Source organism: Halichoeres trimaculatus, unplaced genomic scaffold, assembly GCF_033239565.1.
Source record: "Halichoeres trimaculatus isolate MK-OKI-2021-1 unplaced genomic scaffold, fHalTri1.1 fHalTri1_scaffold_1, whole genome shotgun sequence".
Taxonomy (NCBI): Eukaryota; Metazoa; Chordata; class Actinopteri; order Labriformes; family Labridae; genus Halichoeres; species Halichoeres trimaculatus.
Window position 1 is genome coordinate 20,475,409 of NW_027437179.1, and position 24,741 is coordinate 20,500,149.

General features: G+C 39.2%; 1 protein-coding gene across 3 annotated transcripts in view; it reads right to left on the reverse strand.

Annotated features, from left to right (window-relative positions):
• Positions 1 to 1,864: 1,864 nt before the first annotated feature.
• Positions 1,865 to 24,741, reverse strand: part of chchd6b (coiled-coil-helix-coiled-coil-helix domain containing 6b) — a 60,509-nt gene continuing 37,632 nt past the window's right edge. Inside the window, exons 9-10 of one of the 3 annotated variants that reach the window (XM_074679148.1) lie at positions 19,728 to 19,863; positions 1,865 to 2,137 (exon numbers count right to left, since the gene is read on the reverse strand). In XM_074679148.1, coding sequence (XP_074535249.1) covers positions 2,114 to 2,137; positions 19,728 to 19,863 — 160 coding nt within the window. In that variant the 3' untranslated portion in view covers positions 1,865 to 2,113. The remainder of the gene's footprint in view (positions 2,138 to 19,727; positions 19,864 to 24,741) is intronic. The other 2 variants (XM_074679167.1, XM_074679158.1) reach the window with 2 other exon arrangements.

Below are 24,741 nucleotides of genomic sequence, written 5' to 3' on the forward strand. Positions count from 1 at the left end.
TTTATTCATCTACTTCCATGACACCAGTTTTTCCAGATACTCCTCACAGAACATTTAAGAAACACTGCTTAACACTGGTCCATGTTTTCACTTGTAGAATTAGGAATGCGGATTCATGTATGTTTGTATTTCCTCCTGGCTAGGATTTGACAATTCCCTTTTCACCAACTTCAATAATTCCTCTCTTGATTATCTGAACCAAAACCCTGCTGACTCTGAACCACATCAAGTTAGAAAACAAACATCTGCTCTTTTTTAAATTCTCCTTACATTAGCTGCCAATCAAATTTGGACATTTCAAGATCCTTGTTTTAACTCATGGAGTTTTCCATGATCAGACACCTGAGGATGTCTCAGACCTGCTTCATCCTTACATCTCTGGCACACCCCTCAAGTCTTCAGATCAGAGTCAACTTGCTTTGTTAAAAGCAAAAAGGTGATTGTTCTTTTGAACTAATATGACAAAATAACGTTAGCTGATCAAAAGCAGCTAGAGACCCGTGTTTGATCTGGCTTTTGATCAGCTGGTGTCATATTTTGTGAAGCATTTACTAACGTCTCTGTGCTCTGTGAAAGATTCTGTTGTGAAAAAGTTTCACTTTCTTGCCTAAACTCCTTTGAGATTCTTTTTTTTAATTTTTGTAAATCTCCTGATCAATAACTTTTATGTTCTTTTGCAGGAAAAAAGTGTTATGTAAAACTTTACCTAAAACTACTTTGGCCACGACATTCACACTCTTATTCATACTGGTCTGCACATTTCACTTCCACTTTCCTCGACTTCTATGATAAAGAGTACATCATATGGATTAGTCAGTGGGGCTGCGAGTTTAATGTTGTGATCAATACAGTGGTGGCAGACAGGAGTCAAACTGTGATCAATAGATCACTCCTCACAGCGATCATAAACAGATACACTCCACTACACTCACATCGACCAGCACTTGCGTGAATGTGGGTTCATATCTGCTAACAAGTGAAAAGGATTATTATTCTGCCATTAATATTCTGTGTGTCTGCTGAGTGCTATATGTATGTGTGTGTTTGCAAGTGTACGTTAATGTGTGTGTGTGTGTGTGTGTGAGATAACAAGCCCATCATTCTGTGGGTGGCCAACCATGTCCATATATATAAGTGGAAATGCTTTTTAACTGAGGCCCTCTTTTTCACACACACACACACACACACACACACACACACACACACACACACACACACACACACACACACACACACACACACACACACACACAGAGGGGGTTAAGTGTGTGAGTACAGAGCGTTGCTGTGAGCTGTAGCTCTGTGTGCTGACCTTCAGGGTTATCTGGAAGGTTCCTCCACACCTTGCTGCTTGCACCAACCCTGGCTGTCACCATGGAAACCAACTAGCAGGGACAATATGTGGCCTGTCCAGTGTGCATTTATTTGCACAAGCACACTTACCTGATGGCATGTATGTAACCAGGTTCCCTATAGTGGAGAACCCCCCACCCACATTTATTAATGCACACTTCACTCTTCATCCATCCTGCATTTCATTTATCCCTTGTTTCCTTCTCCCTCGTTCTTGCTCTCTTAATGAAACCATGAGCACGGCACAATCAAACCCCTGGGCCTCAGTGCTTTGTCAGGAGGGTGCACACAACCCCATTTTCAGTAGTGGAAGCGTTATTAGCATGCCGTGACAAGAGACAGCTACCCGCTCTACACACACACACACACACACACACACACACACACACACACACACACACACACACACACACACACACACACACACACACACACACACACACACACACACACACACACACACACACACAAGACACAGAAACCTGCAGTCTCATCACCACCACATCACTGGGATTTATTTCAGCGACGGCAGGGGTGTGCCGGTGCAACTCGACAATAAATCAGCACATCATAAACTCTGGTCAGACAGGTCAAGATAATACACTCAAAAACAAGAGGGCAGTCCAGGGGAAACAGGAAGGGGTTATCAGCGATGGTGGGAAAATAAAAGATGGATTATACTGGAGATAAACAGAAAGAGGCAAGAAAAAACGGGTGTGATGTCTCTGCTTCTTTACTTCTCCTGCTGTCTTTGGGTTTCTCAGCCGTGGTTTGTAAGTGAGCTCTGAAAAAAAAGGGGGTGAGGGTGAGGGGTGGAGAGGGGGAGAAGAAGGGAAGAGTCAAATTTTATCATTCATATTAACAGAACCTAAGGGGAAAATCACAGAGGCAGACTGCATTATGGGATATCATTAGATTATAACAGTGCTTGCTTACAGGTTTTCATTGGTTTTGAGCTGCTATCTAGCTGTCTCTCTAGGATGTAGCTCTGTTAAATCCTAGTCGTAATACATTTAATATACATCAGTGCACGATGGTTAACGCTGATGCCTCACAGCAAGACAGTGCCTGATACGGTTTATTTCTGTGTGGAGTTTGTATATTTTCTCTGTGGATGTGTGGGTTCTCTCAGGTTTCCACCAACCCTCCGAAAACTTGCTCATCAGGTTCATTGGTCACTCCAAATCGCCATGTGTGTTTGACTGTGTGTGAATGGTGGTTAGTCTCTATGTGTGAGCCCTGTGATAGGCTGGCAACCTGTCCAGCTGGGATAGGCTCCAGACCTCATCTACCTTGAACAGGACAAACAGTAAAGATAATAGGTGAAGCACTTCAATTTCTTTCTCTGCTAGTGTCATTCACTCAAGTCCCACCCACCAGGAATGCTTGGAGAGATGCAAGGAAATGAAAAGGGAAGGAGAAGGAACCAGGAAAATTTGTCAAAAAAGAGAAATGGGACGTCCTCTCCTCCTGAGTGTCACATGGAGGATCATTTCACCAGTAAAATGTTTGTGTGTTTCTGCTTGAGTCCACTTCTGAAACAAATGAGAAAACAGCCTGCATACACCCCTGTGTGTGTGTGTGTGTGTGTGTGTGTGTGTGTGTGTGTGTGTGTGTGTGTGTGTGTGTGTGTGTGTGTGTGTGTGTGTGTGTGTGTGTGTGTGTGTGTGTGTGTGTGTGTGTGTGTGTGTGTGTGTTTGATTAGGTAATTTATTAACTATTTCTATTCAGGGTGTATCTGACTATGTGCATTAAGACACATAGTCAGATACGTCCCAGGAAGTGTGTTTAAGAAATATTTGGGGCTAAAAAAAACGATATTTTTACATGAAATAACACCATGAAACCTATCTTGATAAATCCAAATCCAATCCAAATCTGCAAGAGTCAGTTTAATAGAGGCTGGTGAGGTTTTATTTCAAGACTGTAATGGAGGCACAAGTATGTTTGACCCCACTAAGTGACACTTTTTTTTTTGCAGAAATCACTAAAGGAAAAAGTTATCCAGTAGAGCGTTTGGCCCTTTACAAAAAAAAAAAAAAAAGCATTAGGACATCCCTGTATTGCATTAATGACATAGCTGCACAACAGCAACATATTAAACTGAATGTTAACAGCAAGACATCAACTTTTGAGCAAGTAAATAAACAGAGAACTTCTCATTGCTAAGTTATTTCAGAGCTTTTCAGTAGCTTGCCCTCTTTTCCAAAACTTCATTTTATATTATAATATAATCTCAGAGATTGTAACTACCCTTTACTTTCTTATCAGGACTCTGGCCTGTTGCCATAGCACCAACCCTGGGGGCTGAGATAGCAGTAGCTAAAAGCACATGAGGAAGACTATGAACTAAGGGAAGAGGAGTCCCACTGGATGGAGGACAGTGAGAGCAGAAGAGCTAAGAGGTAAGAAGTGGAGCCGACCTTACAAAGTGGATAGCCCCCCAAAAAAGGAAATGCAAAAACAAAAACAATGAGACAATTTTATTACAAAACAATACAAGGTTGACAGAAAAGCAGGTGTGCTACAATGAAAGGTGAGTAAAAGGACAGTTTTTTTTCTTCAATAGCAGAAGGGAGTTTGGTGTTCTTGCACTGTTTCAGACATAAAATCTGAGAGCAGGCTTGGCAGGTTTCTTTTGGGACACTTTAGAAACTTGAGAAGAAGAGCAGTGGATGATCTGAGAGTTCATATTAGGACATAAAATGAAAGGCAGTCAATAATATATGAAGCTTCTAAATTATGCAAGGCCCTGTAGATAAGTAAAAGGACTTTTAAATCAATTCTAATAGATACAGGTAGCAGTGCAGTGATCATTTCAGTGATGTTATTACCCAGCTCTGTATTTGTTAAACTGGGGCTGCAGCATTTCATATTAAATGTTGTTTTTGGGAGAAACACAGAAAGGCATCCAATTTGACAAAAGTACATTGTTCCCAAGGAAACTGTGGAGAACTAAGGTTCAAACTGGGTTCATTCTTTTCATACTTGATGGGACATTCACATTAAAAATACCCAAGGAAATATATGGAAAACAGAGAACATGTTGATCAATGATAATTATCAAGCTACTGTACATCCATAAGCTTAAAAAGAAGGGCCTCCTGTTTAAGATAACTTACTTTTGTGACAGAACCATGCAGGGTTAAAAACATGGTTTGTAGTAACTCAAGTATTTTGGTATAGTTTGAAAAACGTTATGTTTTTGTTTAACTTAGCTCTCCCGTGGACAAAGTGGTACCTCTCATCTCGTTGCTGATTTTGGCCTTAAAATATGTAGCAGTAGCATTTCACACATGGTAACCCTGAAACAACTCAGGAACAATGTTCTGCAATTATTACATCTTGACACTTGCAAATAGTGAGCTGAAATGGTGTGATGTGACGACTTATGAATTCACATTACATTATGGTAATAGGGATTCACTGAATACCAAGGGTTCTTTGGTCACCAGATCTCAGTGGCAGGTTAATAGAATGACAGATTGTGACATGGAATAGTGCAGTCAAATAAGAGCATAAAGAAAACACTAGGAGACAAACCTTGTGATACACTACAGGCAAAAGGAGAAGAGTAGGATGAGTGGTCACCCATGGGGACCATAAAGATTCTGTTTAGAAGAAATTGATAGAATGAAATCAACTGAGCCCAGCACCCATGACTCCATCCAGGTCTTGAGACATATAGCTGCATTCAAAAGCAGGAGGGATTGAGAGTGAATACATCTGTAGCTGTTGCAAGTACAGCCATACCATTTTTGATAGAGAACTAACACACACCAAAGGATTTGTGGGATGCTGACCACATGCAGTAGGCAAGAAATAAAAGAAATTGTGTCCTACACTCTCGTTCCAAAATAATAATAATGATAATATGATATAACTTTTCTGCCCTGCTGTCTTCTTTAAAATTATCTTGAAAAGAGTCAGAGGACCAAAATGTCATGGGTCAGAGAGTGTACCTGTTTTCACCTTTACCTGCATAGCAGCTAATACATAAACTAGTTTAGGATCTAACATGTGGGACAAAATGTAAATAATTAATGTAATTTTTTTCAACAAATTTTAGAACAAAAGAATCACCTCAGTTACCTTTCCTTACTCATTGTGTCCTATAACCAGGAAATCTCCTCAGGGAACATCTGATAAGAGATTATTCAGATTGTTCTGTGTCTTCATGTGGTGTATGAAACACTTACAGCTGGTTGTGGCTTGGAAAGCCAGCCTACTACAGGGTATAACACCTTTAGTGTCAACACACATACAAACAGAGTCCTTTGAAAAGACACAGGGCGACTGAGTGTTCCTGAAGCATTAGCTTGTGGCCGTCGGGTGGGCTTGTTGGCATGCTAACTACCCCTCGGTGCTCGGCTGGCAGACAGATATGCTGGCGGGCAGGTTAGCTGTTCTCTTGCCAAGTGCATCCGAGGGCATCGCAGCCTGTGCCATTGAATTGGAGATGAGTGGCAAATGTGACAAGGGGATTTAGCTTTACTGTTCCACTCACGTCCTGAGATATAAAGGGAACAATGTGTGTCTGCGTACGTGCATGAAAAAGCTGTATCTGAGTGAAGGCAGGCCTGTTTGTGTGTGCAGAAGTTACAGTTTACATTAAGGTTTGCAGGTTTGTGCAATGTGTGAGTTTGTGGCAGAAGGTTGTGTACATATTTCCACTGTTATATACGGCAGTGTGATTGGATATTGTGCCTCATACATAATGTATAAGGTAGATCCTGAATTTCAAACTGACCCTTTGCACCTCCCATAGTACTCACAGTTCAATTTAGTGCCCCTGGTCCAAATTTGGATGGCTGCCATCAACACTTGGATAATTTAGGGACAGGAAAGTCCTTTTATGTGGGATACTCTGGGTGGAGAGGGCAGTCACATTTCCAAGCTCAAAGTTTACACAGATTTTAAGATGTACACCAAGTTCTCAGTTTATTAGGTCTTCTAAGCTACAGCTAATTTAGTCTAATTGAACAGCCAAGCTATAAATCCCATCTTCATGAAGGTAATAACACTCAGTTTCTATGAAAACAGTTTCAGAGGTGAAGATTCAACTTTATGAGTATTCTGGAGGCTGTATTTTAAACTGCTGTTTAATTCATCGTGTAATATTGAGAAGTTCTTCTGACGTGTTGTTCAGCTCAATAATACCAGCGGGATGCTTTACTCCGCAGGTACAGGATCACTCAAGTGTAGTCAAGTTATTATATGTGATAGTTGTAAGGTAGCAGAATGTTATATTAAGTCTGCTGATGTAAAGTATAAAAAGGAGTGAAAAAAAGACTAAAACGTGTCTGAAAATGACAAAGTGTTGAAAACAGGACCATTTTTCTACAAAACAAAGGGATGCCTCACAATGGTGGCTGGTTAAGGAACAACTTTTAACCATATTGAGTGATGTTGAATCCCCAACTTGCATCTCTGAGATCCTACTTTGTAACATGAGCTGTAGCTAAAGGCTGGGTAATTACTCCAGTAGAATGAAGTGCCTAAGCCTTATACCTGATAAATAAAACACAATATCTGACTGTTTTGCATCTTCAAAATAAAAAGAAAAAAGTTAATGCAGATGCTTGACCTGTGAAATTACTGCTTATAACAATCACCTTCTTTTCTATAATCCTTTTCCAGTCAGTCATGACTCCTTACATAGCCAGTGTTGTGTAAGAAAATCATATACTGAGTTTTTCCAAGTGAAGACACCAGGTCAAAGACAAAGCTGAGACAAGTTATGAAAAATGTAAATTGCCGTCTGTAAAAAAAATTCATGAAGCACAGTATGTGTGAATATTCATGTTACATCACAAGTTCTTGCTGTTGTTTTGTTGTGACTCTGTGTCACTGTTGGTGTATGCCATTGAATTATTTCTTAAAGTGCTGTTAAAAAATATGACAAAAATCATGTGTTTCCGATCTTTTAAGCTGAAAAAAATACATCCACTTGGTGAACCAGTCAGTGAATCAAGCCTTTCAGTGATCTATTGGTGGTGACAGACGTGTGAAGAGTTTGAAAATATGGGCTATAACTAAGTAGCTGAGGGTAGGCAACACACCGCATTACTACTGTGCGGAGTAACACGGATATAGTAAGTGAAAACAAGTAAATAATGAGGGATGTTTGGTCGCCTTAGTGATTAAACATTCCCACCTACATAATAATCACTGGCTGGAATTCCTCTGTAATTAAACTAGTTAGCTACATTTTTTTATGTGTGCCCAAAATGCTGGTCATTTGTAGTGTCAACACTTTTCAGAGGCCACCTTTCACCTTCTGTTTAGCTCTGGTTAATGTTAACTGATATAATGCTGTTACACTCTACTACCTGGATGCAAACAAACACAGATGACCAATGACTCCTCACCAAGGAGTGTGGTTTGGCTGTAATTTGATTGAAAAATATATATATATTTCTCTTGAGAAGAGAACAGGCTAGTACTGCCGGCTCTGCTAACATGAATCACACTCAGTAAACCAGTTTACTTAGTAAATCAGTGTTTACCTTCACACACCGTGATCTCATATTTAGCCATGTTGAATACAGGAGGTTCAATCCTCTGTTCCTGATTGTTTCTAACCATCAGACAAGTCAGCTGGTCAAGATTTAAATTTGGATCATAAATAGTTGATTGAAACATCCTTTCATCATTCACGTCAACTTCTACTTAATCTTTTGAGAACAAAACCTGTGACTTTTAACAACAACAATGAAAGTGATGGATTCCTTCCCAGAATGTCCAAAACCCCTGGAAAGACATAGAAATGTAATTTGTAGGATACAAATAAATTATAATTCTTTGATTAAATTATTTTTTCTTGATTAAAGCCAAAGTGAGAACAATCACATCTAAAATTTGACCAATACTTGCATAAAGTTGCAATACTTGGCATTGGTCAGTTGCCTGCAATCTTTACATCAGAGTTATCCATATCCAGTCTCCAGTATTATTATCCCAATAGTATTTAAACTTTTGCAAAGCAAAAAGTTGAACACTCACTTTATTTAAACTAACTTGGTGGGATTGACAAGCGTCTGTAAACACTGGATTCAGAGCACATAGAAACAGATTATCAGACGAACGAGTACAACATACAGACGCACAAATATGTGTTTTTTTCCACCTGCCACTTTCCACCCAATTAGTGCACAGCATAAAAAGAAGCTGAACCATTGTGTACGTCGGCCAGAAATCAACTTTGAACACCAACAGAATTGGCACAACAGTGTGTGTGCACGCCAGATATGTTCACACTTTCCCAGTTATAGGCTAATGACCAACACACAGACAGAAGACCTTCCATAGTTCACCATATCTGCATCAAACACGAGGACATACTAACAGGTGCACACAGTAACGTACACAAAACACTTGCCAAGCTCACTAGCCTTTTCTCTGTGAAAAACAAAAATAATAGACAAGTAGAAAATCAATATCTGTCTTCTGTGCTCAGTGCTAACAGCACTCACTTCTCTGCCTCTCTCTGGAGGAACAGAGACAGTTACCAGGCAGGAGTGTCAATCAGACGCTTACAGAGTGGCCGAGGCTGTGGCTGCTTTATAAACACAGACTTTCACTGATTACACAGTCAGTAAGACAGCCGGACAGTTAATCAGGCACTCAGTCGAGGGAGCCTCGAAGTCAGTCAACTAGCTTGTCACACAGAAACATCCAATTGTTAAATTAGTCAGTCTATTTTGGTTGGGCTGTCTATTGGTTAGTCAGAGGCACTGATTGATTAAACTGCTCTATAGCCTGAATAAAAAGATGAATGACATAAAGGTGCCCCCAAAGTGAAGCTCCCCCTGCTGACAGGCTGCAGTACAGTAGATCAAAAATTAAGCCTTCTCCATGTTAACAGATGAAAAATGGGTAAGATGCAGTATGTGTGCCATACATCTTCCTTAAGAACTGTTATGCCACAATTACGTGATCTTAAAACAGCAGAATGACTTCATTAAAAGTCACCAAACTCCACAAAAGTAAAAGTGTTGGCTGTTTCTTTTCCTTCTCATCTCTAAAATGCATGTTTTGGTTCACAAAGAACAAGGCATCAGTATCTTTGCTCTATGGACTGATCTTCAATGCTAAAATATTTGCTAAATAAACTTCACCAGCACATTATGTCAGTGCCCATTGGAGTTAAAAAAGCCCTGTTTTCAACCATTGGTTTAGTTCACTTTGTCTCAGTTCAGCATGTATTTCCACTGACTAATCCCGAGACAGATCCCTCAATAACCGAGATAGGTCTAAAGAATTGTCACTGATTGTGCAACAGCGGCCGTATTTCACCAGGCGGCACTCAGACTTCTCTGAAAAAAAGCTTGATTGGGCTTTGTAACAAAGAGCCACATTCCATTCACAAAAAAAGATGAATTGCTGGATGTTTCCTATTGATGCTCTTTGTTTACTGTGTCATGTTTTTTTTCTCTGTTGGATTTATTAGTGAGGTTCACTGTCATGCTGCTATGGGGTCACGCTACAATGTAACTGACGCAGCTATCAGCATCAAGCTTACATGCCGTCTACCACGAAGTGGCATGGTCGACTGTGGAAATGCAAACAGTATCAGACTTCACCAATCCAACCCATACCAAACTGTACTGATCTAAACTGGACTGCTTGGTGGAAAGGGGGCCAAAGTTAGAACTGTTAGAACAAGTAAACATGTTTACAGCCTGGTACAGACAATGCCTTCTGTCTGAATAGATGATTTCTCTATTGGCATACACATTGCAGAAGTGAATTATTTTATAACTTGGTAGTCAAGAAGATATTAAGATGACAAGTTTATCCAATCAGAGACAGAGCTCAGCTGATTGACAGGTGGGCACCCTATAGTCATTAGTCTGGAGGCCCCATTTCCAATATGGCCCCCTGTTAGCAATAACTGCTGGTGTTTACCACCAGCAGCTACTGATAGCTGATACCTGTATGAAGGGACACTATTTTTCACTTTTTGTTTCCCGAGAGGTTAACTCCTTTCTTTCCCCATCCTTGAATAATTTCTTCCAGTTCCCTCCTCCGTCCTGCTGTCAACACCGCTCCTCTTCTCTCTATTCATCTTCCCTACATTTCTACCACCATCCACTCACTTCAGCTGTATCTCTAACAGTTTTCTATTAACCCTTCTTCCCTGACAGGCACTGTTAAGCCTTTTTCTCCCTGGCTTTTTCCTCTCTTTCATCAGTCTCCATCCATTTTGATGGATTGACAGGCATCTTCTGTTCCCCTTATATCCCTGCAACAAGATTCATCCCCCATTTTGCTCCTTTTAGGTCTAAATGATGGTACTTCTCTACCTGTAAACCCACTTCTTTTGAACTAACAGAATAGGTTTGTATGAAGACGCCTCAGTGTTTGTATTTTAGAGGCCAGGAGATAGAAAACAGTGGGTTGAAGTGGTCCACCATAAGAGGAGCCATTCAGTTTTATTTCAAGAGAGATGAAGGTTTAAGGCCTTTGTTAAGACTGATCAAAGACGTCTGAATGGATTTCAGATTGTCCTAGCAATACTTTTTTATACGGACCTTTTCTTGAAAAATACAACAGAGGTTTGTCTTGTTGGCTTAAAGAGAATGAAGTGGGTACTGAAAGTTTTTTTAAGGGGGAAGGTTGGTGCTAAATAGATGCACAGATGCTTTCACACAAATGATAGAACATGGGAACAGGAAGGGAACACACATGGCACAGCAGACAGAGAGGGAACCCTGTCACTCCAAAATCCAATGCTATTCCAATATGTTATTTTAAAAATGATCATGGCATTAAGTTCAAAATAAAAAGATTTGATCAGAGTCTCATTACACTCTTCAATATTTCCTGATTCAGACAGACTGACTGTCAAGCCTCTTCTAACTAATTTGTCAATTCAAAAACCACAAAGGTAAAATTGCAATACAGTCCTAGAATTGTGTAATCATAGCACTTATATTTGAAGCCAGAGACTCAAAGTTAAGTCTTAATGGCTTCAGAAAAAGAAAGTTTGCTTTTACCTAACTTGGAGTACGGACCACTTGTTTTTTTACCACCCTAATCTGTGTACAGTGCACTTTTTCGTACTCTGGAAGACTGACAGAGAGAGTGCAGCTGCATTACATCGGCAGAAGAGTCTAGGGCTAAATTTTTCAGCTAAAATATTACATAAGCAAAAGTTTTAAAAGTGAAATGATGCAGATTTCAACATATATTGTTATCACGGCTGTGCCATTATTTGGTTGGTTAGCTAGCTATATTAACTGAAAGAGAAAAAAACTTGATGACATAAAATGCAGACCAAACTACAAAGTATAGTGACCTCAACTAGACATAAATGTTGATTTTTTTTTAAACAGAGAGTAATACATACATTTATTTCTTCTGTGTAGAAACGGTCATGACCACCAACAACTACCAAGTGTGTTTATGTGTTCAGTCGTGATACCCTTTTTAGACCACAGCTGCCTGATGAAAAGGCCATTATTCAGAATCAACTGATTTCTGATTACCTTTAAGAAAAGCACCAAACACCAGAGTAAAATAAATGTTTTTCTTGATCTATAGGGCTTGTGTAATCAAAGCAGACCCATAGTGGCACTTAACCAAGCGTCTCAGAGGCATGAACAAGCTCACACACACACACACACACACACACACACACACACACACACACACACACACACACACACACACACACACACACACACACACACACACACACACTTACACATCAGAGTAGACAAGTACTGCACTGCAAAAAAAGAAAAGTTGAGAAAACTCAAATAGCAAGGCAACAAACTTTTGCAAATTTTAAGTTATAATTTGTGTCAACTCAACTGGAGGTTGCACTAACTCATGTTTTCACATTGTTATAACTTAAAATTGTATCTTCTAATTACTAGCCGTAAGTTGTAGTTACTTGTAATTTCACATTGTACTAAATTAATTTCTTTACTTATATCAATTGACAGAAAGTTTTAAAACTTTTGAATTTACATTGTAATAACTTAAATTACTTTGATTTCCCTACTATAAGTTTCTGTAATTTATTATTTCATTGTCCAAGAACATTTACTTATAGAAAGGCTAAATTCTGTTAAAGTTAAAGTTAAAGTAATAGAATGAATTAATTATAATCTGAAATGGCAAAGTTTTTTTGTGTAATGGAACTTAAAATTTTCATCCTGGAAAAATGCATTCCCAAAAAATATGTGTATATACCTGTGTGGACTCCAGCTCAGGGTGAACACTGAGGCAGGGCAGTAGGTTTGAACCTACAGTGTGTGACAAACGCCAACTCATAAAGTTGGCTTTCCCAACAGAGAAACTTGAGTTGACAGAACTAATTCTCATTGTAATAAACTGCAACTTAAAATATGAAGCTTCATTAAGTCAGTGAAGTCCTTTAAAGCAGACAAATGATTCAGTTTGCTGGGCTAACACACAATATGATACCAAACCAATTATTAATGTTTTCCAGTCCTTACAAATGAAAACACTGTTTTAGACCCCCCTCCCAGAAAAAAATGGCTTTTTTTACAGTGTGCATTCAGTAGACCATCAGGTTCAAGTGGGATAAGTATGCAGGATACAGCGGCAAGTGTTGCAGAGATGCTGTCGCCCCCTGCTAATGGTATGAAAGGGCACAGCATTAGCATTAGCATTCTATAAAAGGCTGGCGCTTGAGCCTTAGAGTGTGGCGGAGGGGACAGTTTGGCGGAGAGCGACACTTACTGTAAGTGGTGGTTGGAGAAATGTTTGTTCTTGAATGTGACTTTGAGGACGGCTGTGTTTTGTTTCACTGAGAAGGAGGTTGAAAGAGAGTAAATATGATGAAAGAGGGGTACAGGATGAACTCGCAAACTCTCTCATGGGCTTATGTGCTCACAGAAACACACTGAGTGTCAATGACAATGACCAAAAAGTGACAAAAACATGAGGAGCTCAGAAGAACCTGCAAAACTCTCTCTCTCACACACACACACAACAGATAACACACACATAAGGTCCCATATGCATGACAATGGCCTAACCTGAGTGACAGGAGAGGAGTGATAGCAGAGACAAGGTGCAAAGCCATATCCTGCAGGAACTGTCTTAAATGGATGGGAGAGGGCAATATGTGTAAAAAAAAAAGAGGGTATGTTCGTGTGTGTATGTGTGTGTGTGTGTGTATGTGCATGAATCATGAAACATAAAAGTACTTTTGAGTGACATATAAGGAAGGCTGTGCCACTGTAGATAGTGGGTTGGGTGCACTTCAAGGGGAAGGCAGAAAAAGTGAGATAGATGCTCCAGTGATGTTCAGATCAAGACACTGGCAGAGGAGAGGCAGATAAGCAGGCTTCTGGTTTCATTGGCAGATTGATCGACAAACAGACAGGCTGACAAAAAGTGAGATATATATATACAGTAGAGGGTATATGAATGAACCTATAGAAAACCATGTAGCTTGGTGGAAGTTCCAGGACTGATCCAAGCCAAGACAACATGCACCCTCCGCTTTGCTTTTCCTCACATAAACTGTATCTGAAGTGACAAGAGAGTTAGAATAATACCATAAGACAATAAGGGAAGGGAAAGAGATTTTAGGCAGACAGTATTTGATAAACGTCAGATGAGACAAAAGAGACAAAGATAACTATATTTATGAAAAGTATGCTGCATAAGGTATCAGCTTCAGACAAAGATTTCTTCAGGGGTAAAATACCACATTCTCCCTTTAATCGCAGAGAAGAATGCTTCTCTTTTAGAAAATCCTTATGAGCACATGCAGATAACAAAAGATCAGAGCTTTTAAGCTGTCGGGAGGTTTTCACCATGCAGGCTAGAAGCTTTGCTTTCTATTGAGCAGTCATGTTGTTGTCGCACAAAGCTGAAAATGACTGCATCCAGATGCTGTGTGTCTTTTCTTACTTGCTAGCTGTCTTATCTGCCCATGAACAGATAGTTTATTTTGCTTTTTAGTTTTACACTTTGTATGTAAATACAGCCATTTCAGAGGGCACGTGTTGGTGGGTTATAGCTGTCCTAAACTTTTTTGTGAAACTGATTTATTTCCATATCTTTATTTTATTTTCAGTGTAACAAATCAACATTTTCCAAAATGCACTTATGCGCTTATGAAAGGTGAGTTGAATTACACTTGATTGAAACAAACTATTTTTTTCCACTTCTGCAGCATGAACACTGGCTTCCCTTACAGAGAAAGGTAAAACCTCCAATTATTAACAGTCCCAGTGCTAACATCATGTTCCCCTCAGGTGTCCAGTGAATATTATATTTCATAATGTAATATGATCCAGTGTTCTCTCTTGTGACTAAATCTGCTGTGCATATTGCTCCCTGTTGACCCTTAACCACCTGCAGCAATGCTGAAACTTTTCCCTTGTAAAACTTTCGGTCCAAGTGGTCGGCTCTGCCAAGCTGCTGGCTCCGTCAGATCCATTTATAGACGGGAACACTGGACAGCTGCCTGCGCGTCCACAGGGGTCTTGGGACTGCCCACTCATTTCTTTTCATTAAGGCTGACTGATCGGAAGCCTCCGGTGGCAGCTCTGCTCGTATCTGCTCTCTTTTTGACCCAGTCTCAGTCATCGTGTTACCATTCCAAGTTGTTGTTCGAGAAGCCACATTCCTCCCAGCACTTAAACTGTGAAAACTGAGAGATTTACAGCGCTAGTGATTTTATGGACAGCACTTTAACAAAAGAGATTCCTTTGTGGCATGATACAATATGCTATCTTTTTTCATCAAACCTCTTAGGTGTGAAAGTTAAGATGTCAATAGGTAAGATTTTAAAAAGATGTGTCTTTGATAGTTGTTACAAAATGATCAACCCTAGTGTTGGCTACAACTGGTGTTAATTTCCTTTACCAGCTTTTACTCACATTTTGTCCAACTGACACTGTAAAAATGATTGGAATGGTTGTTAAATAATCTACATTGTCTTTTTTGTTCGCACCCTGAAGCAGATTAGAAAGCTGTGTAGGTCAGGTAAGAGAATTCAGTTAAAGAGTAACCTGTACTGGCAGGTGCAGGAGGAAAGCCAACGTGCCTACAGTGGGGCTGACATAATGTGTGTTCAACCAAGAACTGGTTACCAATTTGTTTGGGATTCTGATGCACAAAAAAGAGAAGAAATCAGGAAGATAAAGAGCAGGGTTGAAGCTGAAGCACAGGAAAAATATGTGAGCAACGATATTCAGCAGCAGAGCAAACTTGGCACAAACAAGTGCTATTTTGGTAGAAAAACAAGTTTTTGAAGGAAAGCAGTACAAAATCTAAACAGAAAATGAATAAGTCATGCTGTCAAAATGCAGATGCAGGATTTTGATTTTATCATAAGGGAGTATCCTGATATATTAACAGGCACTAATTTCAAAGAGTATTTGAGATGAGATTGTCTGAATAAACACTGGACACATAAAATAGGCTCATAATGCTTGCATGCTCAAATAAATTTGACAAAAAAATCAAAGCAACCCCCCCCCCACCTCATTTTGACACCCATTGTGGCACTGGGCCATAAACTACCTTAGTTAAGTCAATGAGCTGTACATTACCTGCTCTGCTGATCATGTAAAAGAAAGCCAAAGTGCAACTACAGTTTTCAAACAATCAACAAACATCTGGTCCTTTCACCTAACGCAGTATCTTTCCCTCATATCTCTCCATACTCTTCGTACTCTCATTGTCAGCTCTCCTTTACTTCACAGTTTGAAAGAGTCTGAACTGGATCAACACTCTTGTCTCCCCCTCATTTTCCTCCCTGACTTCTTCTCTTTCTGCGACTGTCTCTGCCCCCATCTGCCTACTCTCACTGCACCATATGTGACCCTGTCTGATCCATGCCACTGGTGCAAAGGATGCTCTCCAGTATGGTATGGAACTTAGCATAATATGGAGGAAAGTACTTACTGCAGCTAGAGCAATAAGTGAAGCCTGGCAGAACCAACTGGAGACAGGTTTCAACTCTAAAACTACAGCAGAGTGTAATGCTGGAGCTAAAGTTCTGGATGTGCTGCTCCATGATTCAGACATTTATATAGGTATGATGTTACACACTCCCATTGAATGTGGCCAGAGTTAAATCAGTAAATGGATGAATGTCTTTAGAGCTCAGTCTGCTGGCTGCTCTTAATGGTTTAAGATATGTTTTAATACACTGAAGATTCTGTGATATCACAAAGAAACAGGAGAAACTGGGGTTGTAAAGAGGGCAGCCCTAAAGAGACAGACCTAAGATTTGACCCATTTCAAGAATGGCCAGTTTGTAATCTATTCCGTATCAGCAATAAATGTAGTGTGTTAATCTCTGCCTCTACAGCACTGAGCACCTCCTGTTCAGGTCTAAATTCGAAGAGCATTTGTCTTCTTGAGATGTTTTATAATTTTATGTATTTTATGCTTTTCATAATATGTGAGCACAGTTGTTCTGGCCTTTCGTAGGACATTTTCTTATTTGCTTCTGTTGTTGCATTTGTTTTTGACTCTGCACAAGTTATTAAAAATGTTACATTTCTGCATTTGGAGCTTGTTTTCCCTCATCAGGATCTTTCAGGCCATTGCAGAACATTTGCTCTTGTTGGCCAACGCAGCAGAGGGATATCTAAAGTTTTATTTATTAGTTTTCAAGGTATTTGTTTAAGTATGTGTAAGCTGTGTTGTCAGTGCCTTAGCTTCACCAGACATGTAGCTTCTGCTCATGACAGTAATGTCACTTTTCCAAGGCTGTTAGGGGAGAGGGGCACATTTCTACCTCCGCCAAGGGGGTTATGTTTTTGTTTCTGGGAAGAAGTGATTCAATTTTGGAGGTGATCCAGATCACCGTCTTGATCCAGGATTTTTTTAAAGGACTCTTTATCATTGTGAAATAGGGCTGTTTTCACCATATGTGTATATAACTCCACAATAAATGGTCAGATTGCTTTGCAAAACAATACAAGACAAGGTCACCATAATTTCTGACAGATGTAAAAGTACGATCCAGATCCTGGCAATATTCTGGATACTAAGATCTAGAATAGAAATATGTACTGGGTCATTATAATTTTCAACACTGTCAGGTAACAAATTATCCTACAAACCTGCGACTAACACCAAATTGTGGCAGACAATCTGCTAAAAGGGAGTATAACATTAAAGTAGGACTAAAGTGCAGCATGACAATCACAATATGCTTGGCGGAGGTCTGCGCTCTCAGAGTGCTTTTCTAGTTTCATAATTTGACTGAGTAAATAGTTTCTTCAGAAAAATGGAGATTACCAGCTTAAAAGATCTCTGAATTATAAATCAGACAAAACTACTAAAAAGGTTTCACAGAGTGTTATTATATGGCCACTTTAACTATCTTGATAAGAAGACATTGGTGCTATTTTGCCTATCAGACTGTAAACACTCTATACCGCTGCTTATTGGGCCTCCCAAGGATATTGTGTGTCAACAGAGACAGCAGCAGGTCTGAATACAGGCTGTGAGTGCAAATGGACACAGTACGGATAGCACCGAACTGTGAGCTATATCTAACCAAGAGCTAAAAATGTTTCATGACTAGCAGTGCAGATCAGAGCTAATGCACTGGGTAATGTGGAGAAAGTGTGCAGTGGAGGGTATTGGACAAGGCTTTAATATAGTTGGAGGGATGCATGGAGGATGGAAACCACAGTAGAGGAGATAAATCAACAGTGACAGCAGCATGAAAGATCCAAGGATGAGCAGATAGTACATACAGAAAATGGACAGATCTGAAAGAGATGAGTGAGAGACTGAATGTGGGATACATTTTTCCTAGTAGGTAGTTTAATAGGACATTTAAATATGAAGTACTTTACATTTACAGGTGTATATCTTAAACCTCAGAAGGGTTTTCGAGTTTTAGCTTGTGATAGAGCACTCTTCAGAAGTCTAAAAGGTCAACCTGGAAATCCAAACGACTTCAAAAGAGCAGCACGGGTCGCTCAGTAAAAGCAGGATTTTATCTCTGTGGGATTATCCCAATAAAGAAAGGTTAGACTGGGAGGATGTCAGCGATAAAATGTTTTAGATCAAGATTGCTTCTGTCTAAAAGTAAGGAAGCAACTTACAGTAATATTAAATTCAGGAAGAGAGAGTACTGTTTCTGAGTCGCTCAGTGGTTTTGTATGCTGTGCCACAAATCCGCCTTTTCTTCAGCTGGCTACGAGTGAAGAAGTTTTTCTTCAGAGGGCATTGTAGGGTTTGGTCTGTTTTAGTTTCCAGCACATTCTGTTCACTCAGGCTGATTCCTTCGTTTTTGTTTGGATGCCCTTTCACTCTCTCATTCTGTCTCTTTTGTGTCAGTCCTCTCTTTCTTTAAATCTCATCCACTTTTACCTTTTCAATGATATGCCTGATTGAACCTGAATTAAACACATGCTGCTTTGCTTTCTCTCCACACATTAACACTCACATTCTGAATTTATACAACACATGCTTACGAAAACAAATATATACCCTGCTTTCTCCCCACAGAGCCCCATCCCACTGGCAAATGGATCTTTTGAACCAGTTTAAAAAGACTGATTGCTTTTATTGTCAGCCTTTGCTTTGCCGTTATCGACTGTTTAAACTGCCAAATTCACCAATTGTTTATTCGTGCCTTTTATCTGCTTTGGAGCCATATCAGTGCGTTCTGTCACGATAATAATGTGCAAATTGCCCCATTCATTATTGTTTTTTGATGGAGAAATTGGGTAAAATAAGCACTTTGTAGATAAGCGTAGGGTCTGAACACTATTTGCAAAAGCATCAGCAGAATGCAGAATGCATTTCAAAGGGATGACTGCCAAAACTGATTTTAATACACTAATAACAGTGTAATCTTCCTATCAGAAAGTTCCAAAACACAGAGCACGCCTGGTGACTTATAAATCCGCTCGATACGCATGTCTCATTGATTAAGCTTTGTATTTGAAGTGTCAGAGAAACCAACTTGCAGATTACAATTGATTTTGTGGAAGAATTGAAAGGATTATTGTCTCTTCACCTTTTGTTCCAGTGTCAGTGTCACTGTCAAGTTTCCTGCAGGTCCCACTAATTAGCTGCTACCCTGCTGCCTTCTTTGAAAACTGGAAGCAAATTAAAAAATATATTTTAAGGAAAGGGAACTACTCCAATTACTCTGGCCAAGTGTGTCTCTCAAAGGGAAAGAGCAAGGAGGAGTAACAAAAAAGAACCTAACTGCTAGTAGAATTAAGACATGAAGTGAAAGCACAAAATTGTGTTGTTTTGAATGTAGTACAATTTTTTTACATCAGAAAACAAACTGATACACCCACAAAAACAAACCTTCATTCTAAAACCCTTAAAAAAACCTTTTCCTTACTCTCTCACATTCCAACATACCCACACAGTTAGCAGCCCTCGCCTACCTTCTTGGCTTGCTGGACGCAGATCATGTACTGTTTGGCCAGGCTGGAGCAGAGCAGGGTCTGCTGAGGATTTTCTCTGTAGCACTGCAGCACCTTGGCCTGTAGCTCAGTGCAAACAGACACAGTCTGCCGAGGTCTGCATAGGAGAGGGGAGAGAGGAGGGTCAGCATGATTAAAACACACTGTGCTGCCAACTGAGAATGTCTTCAGTGTCTCCCTGCTCATATCTCTTGGCAACAATTATCAGTTCATTAGAGAGCCTTGTTTAACAGAGCTTCTCCTGTATAGAAGCCTGAAACAAAGGGGTCCTTCTCTGAGCCAGAGCTCTTCCAATTTACCGCAATAAATGTTCAGTATGTCACCAAGAAAACTGACAAAAAAAACAGTTTTTCATTCATTATTATTTATTAATCTTTTTTTTTTTTTTTATTTATTTATCTCAAACTTTAAAAAACAGAAAACAAAAGGAAATAAAGAAATAAACATATGAGTGCAAACACATGCACAGCAACCAGTTTGAGAAGGAGCAGAATGAAGCAAAAAAGCTTATCTAGTTCTGCCCCTTTCAATACAAAACAGATACAATATCAAATTATAACTCAGAACCCGCTGACAACAGTGTTCATAAACATCCAACTCATAATACTTTCAAATTCACCATTGTATATCTGTTCAAAGCAACATTTTAAATTACTTACTGTGATTATTTACATATGTTAATAGTTATCAATGTTCTAATCCAAGGCCATGTTATTTTAAATTACCTGTATGAGTTTAGTAGTACTTTTTTATAGTGCAGTTTGAATATTTGCGTGGTAGTGCACATTTTTAAAGTGACATCCAGTCTGTTCCAGAGTTTGACTCCACAAACAGAAATGCACAAACTTTTAAGAGTTGAGTGAATGATTGGTAAAATGAAATTATGTTCACCCCTTAGATTATAGCCCCCCTCTCTGGTTTTGAATTTTTTTTGTAAATTACCGGGTAAATTATTGTGCAATGCTTTATATAGCACCTGAGCAGTCATCAGATTAACTATGTCACAGAATTTTAGCAATTTTAATTGTAGAAATAGAGGGTTAGTGTGATCTCTGTACCCAGCATGACTTATTAACCGTATAACTCTTTTTTGTAATGTGCAGATCTTTTGTAGATTGGTCTTATATGTGTTACCCCGGACTTCAGCACAGTAGGAGAGGTATGGCAAGATCATGGAGCAGTAGAGGGTGCGCAGAAATTTTTGTGGCAGTAAATATTTTGTTTTGCTGATTATTCCAATACTTCTTGATATTTTTGAGCACAGATATTTTATGTATGGTTTCCAGGACAGCTTATGGTCAACCAGAATGCCCAAGAACTTACTTTCATAGACTCTTTCAATAAGTATGTCATCAATTGTCAGCTCAATTACACCATCTGTCTTTCTTTTCCCAAATACCATAAATTTTGTTTTAGTAACATTTAGTGATAATTTGTTTCTGTCAAACCAGCATTTCAGTTTACACAATTCATTCTTGACCATATCTAGCAGCTGCTCAAGGTTATCTCCAGTACATAAAATATTGGTGTCATCAGCAAACACAATACATTTTAATAAGTCAGACACTTTGTATATATCATTGATATATAGAATAAACAACTTAGGGCCCAGTACTGACCCTTGTGGGACACCACAGGTAATGTCTAAATAACTTGACCTGTGATGACCCACCTGAACAAACTGAACTCTGTTGCTGATGTAGCTCTTCAGCCAGTCTAGAGCCACCCCCCTTAAACCATACTTCTCCATCTTTCTCAATAAAATATCGTGGTCAATGGTGTCAAACGCCTTCTTTAAATCAACAAATATTCCAAGAGTGAATTTCTTTGAATCAAGACTGGAAGATATTTCCTCGATTAAATCCATCAAGGCCAGGGAGGTGGATCTGCCTGATCTGAACCCATACTGACTTTCCATTAAAATGTTGTTTTTTTCTATAAATTTGTCCAGTTTATTGTTGTAAAGTTTTTCCAGAACTTTTGAGAACTGTGACAACAGAGAGACCGGTCTATAGTTGGTGAATGAGTCTTTATCGCCAGATTTGAAAAGTGGAATGACCTTTGCAACTTTCATCTTTTCTGGAAAAGCTCCTGTTCGGAAAGACAAATTAAATATATAAGTAAGTGGATTTATGATGCAATTTATTGTATCTTTAACTAAAAACATGTCAATCCCATCTTCGTCTGTAGAGAATTTGTTTTTACATAACTTAACAGTGTCAATGATCTCTTTTTGCGTCACTGCTCCCAGAAATACTGAATCCCTCACACTGTCAATACAGATATCTGCATCAGCAACAGACTGCCCAGCACTGTTAATTTCTCTTGCCAATTTTGGCCCCACTTCAACAAAAAATTCATTAAATCCCTCCACTATTTTAGATTTATCATAGACCTTTTTGCCATTTACAATAAAGTGGTCTGGGTGACCCACTTTATTTTCAGACTTAGTTAATCCATTCAATATACTCCATATTCCTTTAATATTATTTGTGTTTTCTTCAATTAATTTGCCATAGTAAGTCTTTCTACTTGTCCTAATAATATTAATAAGTTTATTTTTATACCTCTTATATTTTTGCTCAGATTCTTTTGTTCTTTGTATAATAAATTGCTTATATAACATATTCTTCTTTTTGCATGCATTCTGAATCCCCCTTGTCATCCATGGTTTATCCAAATATTTGTTACTGTATTTATATTTCATTATCGGGCAACTTTCATCATATAACATAACATCTTAATGTCTTGCTTTTTGTTTTATTGATAGAGATAAATAAAGCAATTACATTATTTAAGATGCTGGCCCCTTTTTGTGACATCATGTTACTTACACTTTTCTAAATGACGCTGTAGGCCTTGTAGCCCTTGTAGCCCTTGTAAATCTCTCTACCAAAGCCGTGTTTCCACCAAGCAGTACGGGTCGGTTCAGTACGGTTTGGCACGGTTTGGTACAGTTAAGCCTGATCCCGTTTACTTTTCCACAGCAAACTGTGCTGTCTTGTGGTAGGTGGCGTGTAAGCTGGATGCCGAAAGCCGCAGCTGTTTAACAGAAGCGTGATGCCGTAACAAGGCGACACAGTTTACCCCGCTAATAAATCCAAAGAAGAAGAAAATCACGACACAGTAAACAAAGAGCATAGATGGAGGACATGCGGCATTTTGTCCTCCCTGTGATTGGCATGTAGCTCTTTGATACAAAGTGCAATCCAGGTTTGTTTTGGAGAAGTCTGTGTGCCACCAGGAGAAATACAGCCATTGTCGGGGTAAGTGACGATTCTTTTGACCAACCGTCTGCAGTGTGTTGCTCCATCTTCCGAGAGTGGATCGGTTCAGTCTGGCACCCATACAAAAGGGTCCCATAAAGTGTCTCGGTTATTTGGGGATCTGTCCCAGGATAAGTCAGAGGAAACGCCATAAAATGCCCGCCATACTGAGACGAACTGAACCGGTCTGCTTGGTGAAAACACGGCTTAATAGACCCCTTGAAAAACATTACTGGTTGTGTAGTTACATGACAGGCAGCCAGGTGTTGCAAAGCGTAAAGGTTGCCGGAAAACCTGCTCTTGGGAAACGGAGTCTATATTCAAGAAAAACAGTTGCTTTTCCAAATAGTCCAACAGACCCTTAAGAAGTCTGAAATCAATATCCAGGTCCGTTATTGATATTGATTTTTATGTGCATGTTTGAGTGTGCTGCATTTTTCAACATGAAGCAAGGGCGCACAAAATTCAAGTTACTTGCTCACTTCTACTTCAAGATTTGAAGTCATGCTTTGAGGAAGATGTTGACGTGTTTATGATGCATATTGCAACAAACTAAAAAATTTAATGTCAGTTTTGTAACTAAAAAATGCGGTTAATATTTTTTTAAGAGCATGTATTTCATGCACAGGAAGTGAATGCTAATCCTATAGGCTAAAAAACAACATGGTTCAGGCAGTGTTTTGCTGTGATAAATAGATTTTACTAAATCAGCTTGGAAATTTGTCTCCTTAGAACATTTTAAGTTGCACAAACAAAAACAAAACAAGGTACAAGGAGGGCTAAACTGTGCACTCAGCCAAGACCACCATGACAGCAGCACAAACAATTCCTGTCTTGTGTCGTTAAATCACAAAGATGTATTTATTAATTTCCTTTTGAAGATCTTTTCTCTTTGGATTTAAGATTGCTTATGGTTTGTTTTTAGTGCCAAATGGAAAAGCAAAGAGAGTTTCAAAGGCTTCCTGGTTCCGCCTGTGCAAGAAGATGAATTATGCATCAACAAAGCAGCTTAAGAGTCAAAGTCAAACTTTCTCTTTTCTTTTTATCTTCCTCACACATACAGTACATGTGTGCAGACAAAAGCACACAAACATATCCACAGCCACAAACACATGCACATATGCACACTCACAGAAACATACACACACCCAAACACACGCACACATGTACAGGTAGTGAATGCTAATCCTACATGAGGGTAATCCTTGAGTGCTCTGTTGCTTGTAGTAATTTACCTGCTGTTGTGACAGAATTCTAGCTGGAAGGACTGGGTTATGGATATGTGCAGACATCATACACACAGCACACATCTTCTTATTAGAAGCAAGGCTTCCTCTAAAAGCTCTTGTATGCACACTCAGCTAATGGGCAACAGAAGGAAGAGACAGAGCAAAAAAGAACAGAGAAGAACGAAGAGGAAAGTCAATCAATTAAATGGAAAATGGTTAAAAAAAAAAATCTTTGATTCCAAAAAAAAAACTTGCTATGAATTTATTTGTACACCGACTGGTAAAAATGCTCCTATTGAAATTATGCAGCTTTACGTTACAGATTGTAGTACTTTAACTTTCTTCAGATGCACTTTCTTGGTAACAAGATCTAGTTGAACTGTATGTCTAAATTAATTGAGTTGTGGCCAGCTGTATACAGTAAAAACAATAAAGATTTGACACATTGGTGAGATGCATGGAAGTACATAAAGGTTCATT